We start from the raw sequence: 15,262 nt of genomic DNA on the forward strand, positions 1-15,262 counted from the left end.
TCATCATGCCTTGAGAGTAATCAAATTTGAAGGTTCAAGTTTTTTGTAGATGTCAAGCCTGCATTGTTCTATGTTTTCTTATGTAAATACAGTGATGTGTTCCTCCTCCCATGGCACAGCACTGAAATGTGCTGTTGTCCAGCAACTTACAGTACAGTTTAAGCTCACCCCTGTTATTCTTGCAAAGGTGCTAGGTGCAGCTAGGCCTAGGCACAAGGACATTGGTTCATCTCACCATGCATTTCAGTGATATTCCAATGAAGGAATGTAGTGATTCTGAGTTGCCACACAACTGCAAAAAAAAAAAAAACTGTAATTGGTTTGTTGCCTGTATTGAGCTCTTTTGTTCCCATATCAGTGCTAGCCATTTTTTGAGTTATGACACAAATCCTTTAACAGTGAGTCAAAGGCAGTGTGAATTTGAATGGTTGGGTAGGATTCACATGTATATGTCAACATTTCAAGATGTGTGTGCCAGAGGGAGGGATCTGAGGGAGTGTCTTTGCTGGCACAGTCACATGGCACATGTCCACAAGAACCAATCACTGACAAGGACCTGCAAGCATATAAGTTATAGTAGCATTAAACCGTGTCTGATGTTGCTTCTGTCAGCTAAAAACAACTCAGTTATAATTTTCCTTCACTTAACAAAGTTGGACAATAGAAGATTAGAAAAATGGAGATACTTTAAACTCCTCAATCATCGTTTAAATACCACAGCCTGCCAGAGCATTGTTTTGCTGACCATGTCCATCCGTTTATGACCTCAGTATAACCTTCTTCTGATGGCTGGTTCCACTAAGATAATCTGCTTTATTACAAACCTCAGATCGTCTCAAACTGGTTTCTTCAACACCAGTAGTGCATCTACAATGTGATGCTGAAACTACAATTGACCAACCAGAGCTGAATGGTGTCAGTTAGATGCTCATAAAAAACCCAGAATTTAGCCAAAATGTCTGATTTAAGCATCCATAAGACTGGACAGGCCAGCCTCCAGGTACTCCAGTTGTGTACCGTGCAGTCATATTTTGACTAATCCATTTGCTAAAAGAAGGACAAAGTTGAAGATTTTTGTAACTGATAGCATAATTGAATCATTTACTTTTTTCTGACTACATTTTATTGCCCTTTTAGTTTTAGTTTTGGCGAAACTCATTAGTTCAAAATCTATTCCTATAACAGCCACTTATTATGCATGCAAAACAAATTGTCCTCACACAGTGAGGATTTATCAGCCTTGTAGGTAAATACTCCCTTCTGGTTTTTAAAGAGGGCAGAATGGTAAAATTTCAATCATAACTGATACATATGATAAGGGCAGAGCCATATAAATAAAACCAATATTGAATAAACTGGAATAATCTTTTTCTTCTGCTCTGTGAAAAATACATTCGATAAAAGCTTGACATTTGACTAAAATCTGTGCTCCAGGATATTATAAACAGATTCCCGTCTGGCTGCACACACACAGTGTCACCCTCTCTTCTCACTGCTGCAGCTGTGTGAGGTAATGTCTGTCTGTGTCTCTGTGCAACACCCTGCAAGAATAACAAATCCACCTCTCTCCCTCTCTCATCCTTTTTCTATCTCATTATCTCACCCTCGGTCTGTCTTTCTCTCTGCCCCCCACCTTTACTTCCCTGTCTCTCTTCCCTCTGTCTACACTCGTCTTTTCCTTGCTCGCTCGCTCGCCCACCCCCCTACTCCCCCACTTCTGTTTGAGGCTAGACGCAGTAGACTATTAAAAATGTCCTCTGTCGAGAAAAGATTGTGTTGTAAACAAAGAGAGAAAGGGTGCATGAGGGAAACAGGCGTTAGATGGGGAGGGTAGAGAGAAATCCCATGGAAAAAAAAAAGCCACTAAAATCACACACAAACTTAACAATCTTATATCACCATATTCTGCACTTTTCTTAACCTCTGAAGCCTCAAGCATGTTCCTCTACCCTGTATTCAAGAAAACATATATATACGTTGTCTAGAGACGTTTGCATGGCTGTGTTTTGAAGACCAGACAGAGACAACCACAAGATTGAGGAGCCAAGTACACAGAGGGGTAAATATGGGTCAAGTCAGACTGAAGAGCCCAACAAAAGCGGTTTTCTATTATTATTCTCAGTGGAACAAATCAACAAAAATAAAATCACTCGGCAAACCTTTCAAACCCACAGTGAAATTAAAATGAGCAATAAGGCTTTATTTTTCACTGAAATGTTCTGCATGTATGAGCAGGCTTGATTGTAACCTGAAAAAGACAAAAGAAATATTAAAAAAATGTTCTGAACTTGTGCATTTGCAAATCAGAAAATGTTTCATTATATTAAAGTGGCTCTAATCAGTATGTTTATATTAATAATGTTTAAAACGCCACGGTGTAAAAACAATGAATGCTGGCTCTTATAACATTGTATCTAATTCCAAACACAGAATTATCACCTGATTCTGTGGCTTAAATTGGCTTTACATTGAGCTGTGCAGTTAGTAACCAACTAATAAAGATAGTGGAGAATTTAGCTGACAATTTTTTCAGGGATCAGTACAAACCAAAACTAAAAGGGAGATATTGGTGGACTTACCTGCATTAAATGGACAGAATCTCGACTACAAATTCCTCTGAAATCAAAGGTTTATATTTATAAGTGCAGTATTCAATATTTGTGTTTACATTTGTACTTAAAGCAAACTTTCTCAAATTAAGAATACTGAGGCCCAACCAGCAAAACAATAAAATCAAACAATGAAAACCTCATCAAACTGCGATTTCCTAAGAGACCTCACCAAACTAAATATTTCCTTCTTTGTGTTTTCGCTTGGTGAGAGGTTGCTGGCTGTCACCAGATAAAATCTGTAGGAAAGAGTGTTGCAGCAAAAACCTCCTTGTGATTGCTTTGGTTTTTAGCAGATTGCCACAGTCGCACATAATTTGCATGGAAGACTGAAAACATTCCCCAACTAATCACTGAGCAATAGTGAAACTGGAAAGTGTTCATCTCCAAAGCAAAAGTTGTGGTTTATTGCTACCATGCAAACTACTCTTGATTATATCAACTTGCTAGCAGCCAAAGCATTTGCAAAGAGGCTTTCGGTATAGCAACATATACGTCTGTCTGACAAGTTTTATACCAGTGACTTCCAGTAACCCATCACCAACCAGTCACAGTATAATTGCTTTTCCCTCGCAATGCATGGCTACCAGAGGGTCACTGACCAGTCTCTAGACTTGCATTAATGTTGCTTTAAAAATCAATTTCACACTTTTTAGCAGCAACCACTCGCACCTGGGCCTGTCTTGCTGAGCACTGAGATTGTTTCTACACTAAACTTTCCTTAATTAATTTCTAAATTTTAACCCGTTTCGCCACCTTCTACTTCAAATGACGGCAGACACGTAACTTCAACCTCACAGCTTTGCTTTTTTTCTGTAGTTCAGATTGTGTTTCGTGTAGGCATTTTAATGTAAAATACAGCCCCCTTGCATTACTTTCAAGGCCCACCAGGTGACCATTCCTGACACTAACTTAAAGAACTCTTTCCAACACTAACATTCTTGTCTGACTGTATCTACTGTGGTGTAACTCCCTGCCGGTGTTTGTCATGCTCAATCAACTGTAATTTAGTATGATAGCTTAAACAGCTGCCCCAATACAAAGTAATAATTGTGTTTAGCTTGTAATATAGCAGCTTTGTATTTCCTCTTAAAAGCTTAACATTTAATAATTATTATATTTTGATGTAAGGGAGAACATTATGATCAAATGATAAAATACTTTGCTGCAATTACTGGCAGTAAACTGCCTAATGGTCAGTGTGGATGCAAACTAATTGTAAAAGCACCCTGGCATTAAACTTGAGACATGTTGTGTTTGTTTTATTACTTTAAGTGAACACTTCTTGGTCTTTATTAACATAAATATTAAAGCTGCATTAGTCGTGTTAATCTTGCATTTTTATCCTTTGTAAGGGTCTCAGTGGTTGCTGGATGCTGGATAAGCATTTAGAAAATTACCAAATGTATGTTTATCGTAGGAGGACACAAAAGGATGTGAGGGTGTGTGCATTGGGATTTTAAAAAAAATTAATCTGTGAAGCCGCCATTTTGCGGTGGTGTCTCCGGTGAATGGCAGAAATACAACCTGAGCAGAGGCCAGGCCGGCAAGATGAATTAAAAGACTAAAAAACAAGCAGTCGGTCCTCCCACGCACACACACACACAAACACATACACACCATGAATCTTGAAAAATAAACACAAATACTGACACACTGTATAAGAAGACTTCACATACACAAATAATTTTTGGACAGACATATCAGGCATTCAAGTTATCCAAGCACAAACAACACAGAGGGTATGGTAGGTTTGGTCTCTAATTCAGTGTGTGTCTGTGTGTTCAGACGTGTGTGGTAGATTTAATGATGTCATTGTGTAATCAGGCTAATCTTGTTACAGTGTAACAGATTTGATGCCTTTCAATTTCCTGTCCGTCTATCTTGCTACTTTTCTCTATAAATAAAAAAATGCCACTTTGCCTGTCTTTCATATATACAACTTACATTGTAATACAGTTGTCTGACTGCCTGATAGCTGTTAATTATACACAGGAAAAAAGCCTAATATGTTAAGCCTAACTCAATTATATATTGTATTTATATTTTATATTGTATTAGTTGCAATCAGAAGAGACTGTGTCTGTAAAAAAGTCATACCTGATAGTCTCCTGGAGCTGCTCCCAACAATCCTGCTTCATTTAATAGACCTGTTCTTGCTTTTTTCCACTAACATGTTTCTTCAACCTAATGCTTGCAGATAATTTCATATTTGGGTTTAAACTGACCTGACTTTCGTGTTAAGAGGCATCACTGGTGACAAGGGTTTTGTTCCAGCATCACCAGATAGGAGTCTGTAGTGGATGACCTCATAGCCTGCAAGCTTGGAGAGGGTGCATAAAGGGCCAGGAATGTGATCAAAGCATTTGAGATTTTACATCGGACTGGAAACACTGGACACCTGACTGTGTCTGAAGAAACAACCAGAATTCTTGAGTTTGTCATTCTCTTGATGCTCAGTTGATTTGTCTGCTTGCAACATTTTCCTTGATGGGTTGAAGTTGAAGGGTTGTCCCTTTTTTACACAAGATCCAGCATGTGCCCCTATGATTTTAAAGGGATTTATCCAACCATAGCAGGAGTACTGTGAACCTTCCACAAGGAGACTACTATAGAGAGGATAGCGGCCACTGTTTAATTGGGTATGCTTTTACATTTTAACAGGCAGAGTCTCTAAATGTTCTGACTGTGCTTCATGCACCATAAATTAGTCTGTAAGTCCTTTAACCTTTGGCAGTCAGGTGACCTGAGGCCACTCTCAGTTGTCTCTTTAGAGACAGGCATGCTCATGCACTCTTGTCAGTATCTATCAATATCTGTGAGTTTTTAGAGGTGTGACAACTCAGCCTTGCTTGATTTTTTCCAAGTGGTCACTAGTAGTATTGCAACAAAATATCCCCTGCAAACATTTTCCTATAGATTGATTAATCCTCCAGCTGCAAAGAAAATGTTTATTTTTTTTCTGTAATCATTTTTTCACATGTATATCTTCTGTTTCATATCGCCCAGGCCCTATAAACCTGAGTTTTATATTCGTAACATCATCCCAAAGTAAAGTCAGTCAGCAGGGGATTATTTGAACCGCATTGCGACAAAAGTTGCTTCAACTTTTCAACTTTTTTATCAGGGTTTTTTTTGTATTGGGGTTCCCACTGCAACAGAGAGGACTAATTGAAATGATGGTTATATTTTTTCTCACACAAGGCCTTAAACCCCCAAAAGAAATGTCTGCTTCGTCCTGTCCATCCTACGACTCATAAACTGTGATCCAGACTGTCTCACTGCCTATCTCCATGTCTCACGTATATATATATATATATATCTTTTCCTTATTTCAGTTATGTGTATAGACAAAATTAAATTGACGCTCTCTCTCTAACACACACACACACAAGCGTAGGAAGGTTTCTTCAGAAGTCAATATTGTTTTAGCAGATACAGAATATTCTTTCATCCTAAACAGCAAAGAAAAAAGTCCCATTTTAAGGGCTGAAACTGCAGCGCTGGATAAGCCTATTATAGTGTGTGTGTGTGTGTGTGTGTGTGTGTGTGTGTGTGTGTGTGTGTGTGTGTGTGTGTGTGTGTGTGTGGAGGTTTTTTGGACTCGTTGATTACTCATCGCAAAGCTAAGACACACACACACACATGCACAGAATGAGTAAAGCCTGTGTGACTGATAGGGTTTTCTAACACAGCAGATCAGACTGTGTTTCTGCTCTGGCTCGATGGTGTTGTGTGTGTGTGTGTGTGTGTGTGTGTGTGTGTGTGTGTGTGTGTGTGTGTGTGTGTGATATGTTCCCTTTAGTCTTTTTTTGGCTCATTCATTTAATCTTTCTTTCTTTCCTTGATTTCCACCCTGTCTTTCCTTTCTCCTTTATACCATATTTTTGGTTTATTCTTTAAACCTTTTTCCTATTGCATTTGTTCTTTACTTTTTCTCTTCACTTCTTGTTTCCTCTCTTGTTCATGCTTCCTTCCAGTTTTTTCTTACCTGCAGTCCCTTGTCTATTGCGTTTCCTCCTACTTTTCCTCTCCTTTACACTTCTCTCTTTCTGTCTGGCACTCTGCCTCTTCCTTCTCATCTTCCTCCCTCTCTCTCTCCCTCTCCCATTTAATGCTCCATCTATCCCCTCCTCCCTCCCTCTCCCTCATTATTCGGTATAATCGGTTGTCTAGACAGTGACTCCCCACACAGATCACACCTGAGAGAGGGAAATGGAGAGAGAGCGATGGAGGGAGCAGCAGAAAAAAGAGAGACAAAAAAGGAAATGAGACAGAAGAGAAGGAAAAAAAAGCTGGTGATAAAATGATTTGCCTTTTTTCATCTGCTGAACTCGAAGGAAAGCTGTCTGACACATAAAGCAGACTGAGTGAAGGAGGGAGATTGAGAGAGAAGGAATAGAGAAAGACAGATGAAAGAAAGGGGGAGGGAGGCTAGAAAAGCGGCAATAAAAAGACTAAAGTGTATAACACACATGCAGACAGACTTTGCAAAACGGCAGATTGATAGTATGGAATACATTCATTAGCTCTGTTCCCTACGGTCTAGACTGGTTGATTTTCTGACGTATGCGTGTGAGTGTGTGGTCTTGCACTTCTATTTTTATGATGATCACTTTGCTAGCAATTTGGAGAGAGGTTTAAGAGGCTTCTTTTGGAAAGTCCGGACATCTGGACAACTTTTATAGCTAGATTAATATGCAGTCTGTGTATGAATATAAAACAGGCTCTTAAAAAACAATGAAAATGAATTTTTTTAAAATAACACATACCACTAAGGGAAGCAGTGTTGCTGCTAGTTATTTAGTCAAGAAGCTGTAGTCTGGGCATAAACCAGCAGTTTTTGACTGTGATGAATCTGAATGTCCTTGTTTGTGTTCAGCTCTATTGCATTTTGTCAAAGGAAATGTGATGAACTTGTAATCAGTAAATGAAAAGTGTTTACAAAGGCTTGGGCAAAGGGCTGTTTACCATGGATTTTCTGTGTGTGTATATATTAGAGATGGCATGATACCACTTTTTTATGTCCGATACCGATATCGATATCATAAATTCGGATATCTGCCGATACCGATATGAATCCGATATAGTGTGTTTTTTAATCAATAAAACTGTTTTTTTTAATATCTTGCTGCATTTTGTATAAGTTCATACTCAAGTTTAAATAAACAACAACACTAAAGCTATTCTGTTATACCTGTATGCAAAAAATACACTGCAGCCAAAATATTTCATAGTTCAGCAACACTGATCAATCTAATAAACTTAAACCTACTCCATCCTTCCTACTCTGGTATTTTAAAGAGTACTTAGCAGAAATATTAAGCAACCTAACTAATAGGGTTCTAAAACTCCCAGCAAAAATAAATAGGGAACCACCCCCCACCTCATGATGCTTAATCGACGTAATCAACTTTAATTTGATGCAGGGTGAAAAAAAATGCACAGAAATAAATTATTTTTCAAGAATAATTAAATAGATTGAACATCTTTCTTCTACAGAATTGCAGACTGCACAGATGGTACCTTCCCAAAGGAAAAAGTACTATAGCTTACTAGGGTATATTAGACTTAACAGTTACTATATACAGTAATGGACTTCTATACATTTTACATCAGATTAAAACTTTGGGTGTAAGATTCAGATAATTATTTATTAAAAGCTAGACATTTTAAATGAGAATAAGAAAGAAAAGTATGTCTTTGTGCCCCCTTTTCCCTGTTAATGCCCTATCAGCCCCCCTGGCTAAATTTTGCTAGATCCGCCCCTGCACAGTTACCAGCCGTCAGCTACGTAGAAAAGGATCCTGGTGTAGAAAGTAATATTAAATAAATTCTAACAACAGCTTATCAAGGTTAAACGTGCTGCTGTTGTTCCGCCGCTGGTTTCCTCTTTCTGGTGCAAAGTGGGCCAAAAACAAAGAAGAGAGACGGACTCGCGACAGAAAAGCCGATCAGCTGATCATTGATCAGTTCCATGATTGAAGTAGCAACAAGAGAGGCAGTCGCTCCATATATCGGTTGTTAAGCTAAACGTGGGAATGCTTTACAAACATTCAGAGATGAACTTACACATTTGCTTTACTTCTCTCTGGGATAACTTCCTCGGAGATGAAATGCCGGATTGCTAGCGAGGCTACAAATACACACAGCCACTCTATCACGTGATGCATACTGCTCCCACGTGCTACGGTTATGAGCGGAGTTACGCCATGTCGCAAGTTTTGTGAGGTGCTTTTTTTGATATTTAATGGATTGGATTACATTTTTTATTTCTTTCCGATATCCGATCCAGTAATTTACGTCAGTATTGGACCGATACGTAATATCGGATGGGTCCATCTCTAGTACATATATATATATATATATATATATATATATATATATATATATATGTATACACGACCAATTACCTGCCTCAGTACTACATGGAAGCTCCTGTCAGGCATCATATCGGCTAAGATGAACAGGCACATGGGTCAATACATGAGTGGGGCACAGAAAGGGATTGGCAAGAATACAGAGGCGCAAAACACCAGCTACTGGTAGACAGAACAGTCAGCCGAGACTGCAAGACCAGACTGACCAATCTGTGCACTGCCTGGATTGATTACAAGAAGGCCTATGACTCAATGCCCCACAGCTGGATACTGGAATGCCTAGAATTGTACAAGATCAACAGGACCCTAAGAGCCTTCATCAGGAACTCAATGGGGATGTGGCGTACAACACTAGAGGCCAACTCCAAGCCCATAGCACTAGTCACCATCAAGTGCGGGATCTACCAAGGAGATGCTCTGTCCCCACTGCTGTTCTGCATAGGCCTGAACCCCCTCAGCGAGATCATTAACAAGACTGGCTACGGATACCGACTACGGAACGGAGCAGTTGTCAGCCACCTCCTGTACATGGATGACATCAAGCTATATGCCAAGAGTGAACGAGACATCAATTCACTGATCCACACTACCAGGCTATCAGTGTTGGGAAGGTTACTTTTAAAATGTATTCCATTACAGAATACTGAATACATGCCCCAAAATGTATTCTGTAACGTATTCCGTTACGTTACTCAATGAGGGTAACGTATTCTGAATACTTTGGATTACTTAATATATTATCATGCTGTTTACAACCACGTGAAAGTACTATTGCTGTGATTTATTACTGTTACTGAAGGTCCGCGGCTCTGAACCGTAGTAAAGGGACCTCTGGCTAATACGGTGGGTTCCATGTCGGGCTCGTAGCTGAAAACTAGCTTTACTTTGTTGTCTGGGTCAACTTTGCTTGCCAGAGACAGAGAGAGGCGTTGAAAGGCTGCTCCAACGGAACTTATTTTTTTCCGAAGGAAAACACGAACACAGTGTACAGTTGAGTCTTAATAGCTTACTTACAGCTGGGCTCGTCAGGCACTCTTCTTGGCTGCAGTGGTTATTATTATATTTACATGCTTCCAGCTCCCGTTTTTGCTCCGTGACAGCTCGGACTTTTCCTTTCTCTGCCTCACTCGCTCACAGACACATAACGTGTATGGCAGTCCATTCTCCCTGCAGCACGGACTACACTGCCCGAGGCTACATTCTTTAGGGCCATGCCTGTAGCATTCTGCCTTTTAGCTTAGCACAACAACAACAACAAAAAAGCGCTCTCTCACCCAGGAAACACGCAGAGAGAGAGCGCGTCACCCTGTAACCGTGGCAACTGTAACGCTGCCGCCTGGAACAACAGAACGTAGCTGTCAAACAAACCCAAACAGTCCTGACCCGCGAGAATATGAAACAGGAAAGTACCGCCGTGTAATCCATTTATTTCAACAAAGTAACTGTATTCTGAATACCACCTTTTTAAACGGTAACTGTAACGGAATACAGTTACTCATATTTTGTATTCTAAATACGTAACGGCGGTACATGTATTCCGTTACTCCCCAACACTGCAGGCTATACAGCAATGACATTGGAATGTCGTTCGGACTGGAGAAGTGTAGTCGGATGGTAACAAAGAGAGGGAAGGTAGTCAGAACTGAGGGGATTGAACTACCAGAAGGCAACATTGCAGACATAGAGGACAGTTACAAGTACCTGGGGATCCCGCAGGCGAATGGGAACCATGAAGAGGCCGCTAGAAAGGCTGCAACCACCAAATACCTGCAGAGGGTCAGGCAAGTCCTGAGAGTCAGCTGAGCGGTAAGAACAAGATCCGGGCCATCAACACCCACGCCCTGCCCGTGATCAGGTACCCTGCTGGGGTAATAGGCTGGCCAAAGGAGGAGATAGAAGCCACTGACATCAAGACAAGAAAGCTCCTTACCATGCATGGAGGGTTTCACCCCAAGTCCAGCACCCTGAGGCTGTACACTAAGCGGAAGGAAGGGGGCCGGGGACTGGTGAGTGTCAGCACCACAGTCCAGGATGAGACAACGAACATCCAAGAATACATTGGGAAGATGGCCCCAACTGACCGAGTGCTCAGTGAATACCTCAGGCAGCAGAAACCCAAGAAAGAGGAGGGAGACGAGGAACCATCATGGAAGGACGGCCCCTGCACGGTATGTACCACCGGCTGATAGAGGAGGTGGCTGATATCCAGAAATCCTACCAGTGGCTGGACAAAGCTGGACTGAAAGACAGCACAGAGGCACTAATCATGGCAGCACAAGAACAAGCTCTGAGTACAAGATCCATAGAGGCTGGGGTCTATCACACCAGGCAAGACCCCAGGTGCAGGCTGTGTAAAGATGCCCCAGAGACAATCCAGCACATAACAGCAGGGTGCAAGATGCTAGCAGGCAAGGCATACATGGAACGCCATAACCAAGTGGCCGGCATAGTGTACAGGAACATCTGTGCTGAGTATAACCTGGAAGTCCCAAGGTCAAAATGGGAGATGCCCCCAAGGGTGGTGGAGAATGACCGAGCTAAGATCCTGTGGGACTTCCAGATACAGACGGACAAAATGGTGGTGGCTAACCAACTGGACATTGGTGGTGGTAGACAAACAGGAGAAGACGGCCGTAGTGATCGATGTAGCAGTTCCGAATGACAGCAATATCAGGAAGAAGGAACACGAGAAGCTGGAGAAATACCAAGGGCTCAGAGAAGAGCTCGAGAGGATGTGGAGGGTGAAGGTAACGGTGGTCCCCGTGGTAATCGGAGCACTAGGTGCGGTGACTCCCAACCTGCGAGCAGTCTCTCCTTCAAGCTTGGGTCCTCTACCAAAGGCCTGGGAGCTTGAGGGTCCTGCGCAGTATCTTAGCTGTTCCCAGGACTGCACTCTTCTGGACAGAGATGTCCGATGTTGTTCCTGGGATCTGCTGGAGCCACTCACCTAGTTTGGGAGTCACCGCACCTAGTGCTCCGATTACCACTGGGACCACTGTTACCTTCACCCTCCACATCCTCTCAAGCTCTTCTCTGAGCCCTTGGTATTTCTCGAGCTTCTCATGTTCCTTCTTTCTGATGTTGCTGTCATTCGGAACCGCATCGATCACTACGGCCGTTTTCTTCTGTTTGTCTACCACAATGATGTCCAGTTGGTTAGCCACCACCACTTTGTCCATCTGTATCTGGAAGTCCCACAGGATCTTGGGTTGGTCATTTTCTAGGGGGCGTCTCCCATTTTGACCTCGGGACTTCCTGGCCATATTCAGCACAGATGTTTCTGTACACTATGCCGGCCACTTGGTTATGGTGTTCCATGTATGCCCTGCCAGCTAGCATCTTGCACCCTGCTGTTATGTGCTGGATTGTCTCAGGGGCATCTTTACACAGCCTGCACCTGGGGTCTTGCCTGATGTGATAGACCCCAGCCTCCATGGATCTTGTGCTCAGAGCTTGTTCCTGTGCTGCCATGATTAGTGCCTCTGTGCTGTCTTTCAGTCCAGCTTTGTCCAGCCACTGGTAGGATTTCTGGATGTCAGGCACCTCCTCTATCTGCCAGCGGTACATACCGTGCTGGGCCCGTCCTTCCATGATGGGGCCTTCTCTTCCTCTTTCTTGGGTTTCTGCTGCCTGAGGTATTCACTGAGCATGCGGTCGGTTGGGGCCATCTTCCTGATGTATCCGTGGATGTTCATTGTCTCATCCTGGACTGTGGTGCTGACACTCACCAGTCCCCGGCCTCCTTCCTTCCGCTTAGCATACAGCCTCAGGGTGCTGGACTTGGGGTGAAACCCTCCTTGCATGGTCAGGAGCTTTCTTGTCTTTATGTCAGTGGCTTCTATCTCCTCCTTTGGCCAACTTATTATACCAGCTGGGTACCTGATCACGGGCAGGGCGTGGGTGTGTATAGCCCGGATCTTGTTCTTACCGTTCAGCTGACTCCTCAGGACTTGCCTGACCCTCTGCAAGTTCTTGGTGGTTGCAGCTTGCCTAGCGCCCTCTTCATGGTTCCCATTTGCCTGCGGGATCTCCAGGTACTTGTAGCTGTCCTCTATGTCTGCAATGTTGCCTTCTGGTAGTTCGATCCCCTCAGTTCTGACTACACTTCTCCAGCCCGAATGACATCCCGATGTCATTGCTGTATATCCTGGTAGTGTGGATCAGTGAATCGATGTCTCGTTCACTCTTGGCATACAGCTTGATGTCATCCATGTACAGGAGGTGGCTGACAACTGCTCCATTCCGTAGTTGGTATCCGTAGCCAGTCTTGTTAATAATCTCACTGAGGTGGTTCAGGCCTATGCAGAACAGCAGTGGAGACAGAGCATCTCCTTGGTAGATCCCGCACTTGATGGTGACTAGTAGGGATGCACCGATACCGATACTGGTATCGGGTATCGGGGCCGATACTGTAAAATGTGTGCGTACTCGTACTCGTAAAAGTTAACCGATACCATGAACCGATACTAATGTAGCCCGGATGGGAATTTGGGAGTGGATACTCATAATTCCCATGGACTTAAACGCCACGGTAACATAAGGTGTTCACAGTTGATGTTATGTGATGTAACTCTACCCTGAATGTAATTTGCCCTGTAATATGTCGCAAGGTAAATACAGGTAATTAGAGCAATCAAACTGTTATGTTAATCATAAAAGTATTATTTTATGGTATGTAACTCTGAAGGAGTTAAAATATTTTTCAGAGTTCTCATTTTCTGGAGGCCCGTGAAGGTAGCATAAACGGGACCTGTGTATCTGTTGCAATGGAGGAGGAGAAGAGAACGGCATGGAGAGATGAACGAGGTTAGCTGAACCAAAGTGAGAGACCCGGCTAGTTTTACTGAGGTTAACCAGCACAAAAGAGTGTGTGACTAGAAAACTGACCGTGTGAGAGCTTCACAACAGAGTGTGGGTGAAGTGACTTTTTGTTTCAATGGTCGCACCACCGTGCTGTGTTTCCAGCTACGATCGCCGAGGCTAAAGGCTAGCCCGGACTGCTTGGCTTCGCCAAGGAGGCAGCCGCTATGGACTGTCGGAGAGCTGGACAGTGACTCGCTAACGTGCTGTAGCAGAGACAGCATCGGGTCCGCAGGGAGTGGATTTAGTGTGGGACTGGTGAACGGTGACCTACCGAGCAACGGAACTGTAAGTCAGACTTTTGTGCTCTTACTGGGGAGAAGAGGATTTTTCTCCATCGTCCGGCGTGAGCAGCAAACAGGCCTGCAACAAGTGTGAGTGTGTGTGGGGCCCATGTGTGAATATTGTGTGTTTAGTGGATTTATATAACGTGTTTTGGAGTGTATATTAGTGAGTCACTTACCAAAAGGTGATAACATAAGTTGGGTTGTTTAATATAATTTCAAAGGGAATTATTTCATTTATACAGTGTATTTCATTTGGTTAAGGAGTTGGAATATCATTTGAGTTTAAAAAAGGGATGTGTTGTACAGTATTTGTCTCTGCCCTTACGTTCAGTAAACGTTTCGTTTGTGTTAAAGAGTTGTCTGGGGTCGTTTCTTTACTACTGGTTAAGTTTAACTTGTGTGTGGTAGAAGTATCGGTTTTTGTACTCGGTATCGGCAAGTACTCAGATCCAAGTATCGGTATCGGATCGGTTTGAAAAAATTGGTATCGTTGCATCCCTAGTGACTAGTGCTATAGGCTTGAAGTTGGCCTCTAGTGTTGTACGCCACATCCCCATTGAGTTCCTGATGAAGGCCCTTAGGGTCCTGTTGCTCTTGTACATTTCTAGGCATTCCAGGATCCAGGTGTAGGACATCGAGTCTTAGGCCTTCTTGTAAGCCATCCAGGCAGTGCACAGGTTAGTCAGCCTAGTCTTGCAGACTCGGCTGACTGTTCTGTCTACCAGTAGCTCATGTTTTGTGCCTCTGGTATTCTTGCCAATCCCTTTCTGTACCCCACTCATGTATTGAGCCATGTGCCTGTTCATCTTAGCTGATATGATGCCTGACATCATATCACAACAAGGATCACCCCCTGGTGGCAATTAAAAAGAATGCACTTTGGCATTCAAATCTGGAATCTATGTTTGTCTTTTATCCCCTGCTCTGTATGCAAACAGCAAATACCCTTGTTTTTGGTCTTTTTCTCTCACCCATGTCTAAACAAGTGAGTGTCCTTTAATATTTTGCAAATTGGTCAGTAGCCTACAAATATTTCTCTGATGCCTGTGCACATCATCTTTGTACTTTTCAAAACAGCTACAGATACCTGTAAAAATGCACTGGTATTAAACATAAGGCCTGGGAC

General features: G+C 42.6%; 1 protein-coding gene across 1 annotated transcript in view; it reads left to right on the forward strand.

The window, feature by feature from the left end:
- LOC116331092 (H-2 class II histocompatibility antigen, A-U alpha chain-like) overlaps window positions 1–15,262 on the forward strand; it is a 38,221-nt gene that overhangs the window by 11,843 nt on the left and 11,116 nt on the right. Inside the window, exon 2 of the mRNA XM_039612665.1 lies at window positions 13,770–13,795. Coding sequence (XP_039468599.1) covers window positions 13,770–13,795 — 26 coding nt within the window. The remainder of the gene's footprint in view (window positions 1–13,769; window positions 13,796–15,262) is intronic.

Source organism: Oreochromis aureus, linkage group 5 (assembly GCF_013358895.1).
Source record: "Oreochromis aureus strain Israel breed Guangdong linkage group 5, ZZ_aureus, whole genome shotgun sequence".
NCBI lineage: Eukaryota > Metazoa > Chordata > Actinopteri > Cichliformes > Cichlidae > Oreochromis > Oreochromis aureus.